Source organism: Numenius arquata, chromosome 27 (assembly GCF_964106895.1).
Source record: "Numenius arquata chromosome 27, bNumArq3.hap1.1, whole genome shotgun sequence".
NCBI lineage: Eukaryota > Metazoa > Chordata > Aves > Charadriiformes > Scolopacidae > Numenius > Numenius arquata.
In genome coordinates, this window is record NC_133602.1 from 1,342,226 (window position 1) to 1,344,832 (window position 2,607).

The 2,607-nt window shown below is 43.3% G+C and overlaps 1 protein-coding gene across 1 annotated transcript; it reads right to left on the reverse strand.

The window, feature by feature from the left end:
- Window positions 1-862: 862 nt before the first annotated feature.
- LOC141475996 (feather keratin 4-like) lies at window positions 863-1,219 on the reverse strand. The gene has a single exon (XM_074164584.1). The coding sequence runs from the start codon at window positions 1,217-1,219 to the stop codon at window positions 863-865; it is 357 nt and encodes a 118-aa protein (XP_074020685.1).
- Window positions 1,220-2,607: the final 1,388 nt, after the last annotated feature.

The following is a 2,607-nucleotide window of genomic DNA, read 5'->3' on the forward strand; positions in this document are numbered from 1 at the left end:
AAAAATTCCTGTTGGCTATTCAAAGGAAAATTCTACCCACAGATCGTTACATGCTATTTTTAAACAATGAAAAATATCACAAAACCAACGTATAGGGATATAATTAAATTGGAGCCTCGGGCAAGGAGTGAGACACAGGGAAGATCTTCAAAGTCACTTGTCTGCTTAACTTTCTTTGCTAACATGTACCAAACACATGCTGTAACCACACCTGTCCTGGAGGAGATTTCAAACCTAGTTGTAAGGGTTACAAAACATGTTTATCCAGCGTGAAATTACTTTTGAGCAGAAGGCAGTCATTATGTTCGCTCCTGCTTAAAGGACCTGGTCACCTTCCAACTTTAGGCGTTGAAAGAAAGCAAACACTGTCATGTTTTACTACAGGGATTAATACTCACCAAGAGCAGTACATAAACAGAAAATAGGGGGAAAAAAAAGACAAGAAAGTTCAGAATTTTGATGCACAATAATTTAATGAGAAAGTAAGAAGTAAAAGATCTTCTTGAGAATGAAAAACACAGGGAAAATATTGCCGGGGTCTCATTAGACTGCAGGCAAAGAATTGTTCCAGGGCTATGCATTCCACATACATTACTCTTTCGTGCCACGGGAAGACTTAAACAATCTTGTCTCACTTTCAACCAGCTGAAGATCCTTGATATAACTAATTCAAGGCCATTGTTATCATGAGCCACTGGAAAGAACAGTCAAAAACCTAAATTAAACCATTAGCTTGAGAATTGCATGCAAGTATGATTTTCAGAGATGCACAGTTCATGCTCCAGGAAAGGAGTGGCAGTAACAGGGTTGTGGAGGCACATCTTCCTCGATGTTGGGTGATTGCTTCTCATTCACTGCATATTTAACACGGTCTGCAGCTCCCAAAACCATAAGCACTGGATCCATAGGAAGAATATGGCCTCCCATAATTGTACAAGCTCCGAGAGCCATAGGAGCCACTGGCACCCAGAGAGCTCATGGATCCAACAAAGCTCCCAATGCTGGATGGTGCTGAGCTGCCCACGATGCTCTCCTGAGGGCAGGAGCTGAGAATGGGGCCTGGGAAGGTGATGACCACAGGTGGTGGGTGGATCACGGCTCTCGAATCGCCACAGGATGTAACACAGGGCTGGTTCCAGGCGTTGGCCATGGGCTGCGGGCAGGCCACCTCGCAGGGTGCAAGACAGCGGGAGCTGATCATCTGTCTGTAGGATGACATCTTCTGAGAATGGAGATAAATCTGAAACATACAACACCGGGACAACACAAGGTTAAAAGCTCAGACACCAGTATAATGGAGATTGTGCTTAGAAGAGAAAGAAGATAGCAAGAAGACCAGAAGGAAGCTGAACATTTCAGTTTTATCTCAGCATCCATGTTCCTTTTCTCATCTTCCCATGCCTCTTCCTCTCCTCCAGAACAATCTCGGTTTCTTTTGCCTCCTACTTACGGAGCCAATTTGATATATAAAAACATCATTAACAATCAAAGAAATTGTGCATTTGAACTCAAGCTGTCCTCCTATCCCATTTCTCCTTTCCTCCATTCCCTTTTGAATCTCACTTACTGTGACACTTGGCCATTTCTTTTATAAGTAACTGCGGAAAAGAAGAGAGACACTGCTAGCACTTTGTACAGTAACATCCTGTGCTGGTTCTGTGCCACCTGTAATCATCACAACTCTATGAGGCAAGTCATTGTTATTCCAGCTTTAAGGAAGAGGTAACTGAGGGCTAGAAGTGAATGCATTGCCCAGAGCTATTTGGTGACGTAAGAGGAGAGACGGAGCTAAAATCCAGGCGAGCCTGGCTGTTAATGGCAGTGTTATTCCCCAATCTTTCAGATGTTCCAGTTGGCACCAGGGCTCCCCTGCATGTTCTGTACAGAGATAAAATAAGCAGCAGCCACATCCCTGAAGAGCTCATAAAGAGAGTTTGCTTGGCAGAATATCCCATGTTTGGGTGGGAAAGCAGTGTCAGGGAGGTTTCCAGTATAACTGGGACCCCTGTGAATGTGGTCCCAGCAGAGCTGCTAAAGATGACCAGGGCGACAGATGACTGGCAGAAGTAGGAACGGTGCATAATTTTGTGAAGCCATTCTCTTTAATCATAAGATCACTTGATCACTCAAAAATTATTTGTAACTCCGCTTGGTCTCTGTCCTGCCTTACTAAAACCTATACAATGAAAGGCTAGGAATAAAGAAAAGAAGTAAAGTCCTGACCATAACAAGTACATGATGCAACGCATGACAGGCTTCAAATTAATTCAGATATAATTGCAAAGAACAGCACAAAACGATATTGCTAACAGTGGCTTCCTAGTTCAGTCTGAGAGTCAGAGTTAACTTTTCTCAGTAGTCACAAGTTAAAGCAAGCAAAGTAAGGCAGATTCATTTCCTGGAGGAAATAGGAATTCACTAAAACTCCCTATAAGTAAGTGTGCAAATCCCAAATTTTCAACTGCTCTGAAAACTCTTTTCACTGAATTTCACTGAATTTTTAGAGTTGGAAGGGACCATAAAGATCATCTAGTCCAACTCCCCTGCCGAAGCAGGATTGCCCAGAGCATGTCAGAGCATGTTACTCAGGACTGCATCCAGGCCGGT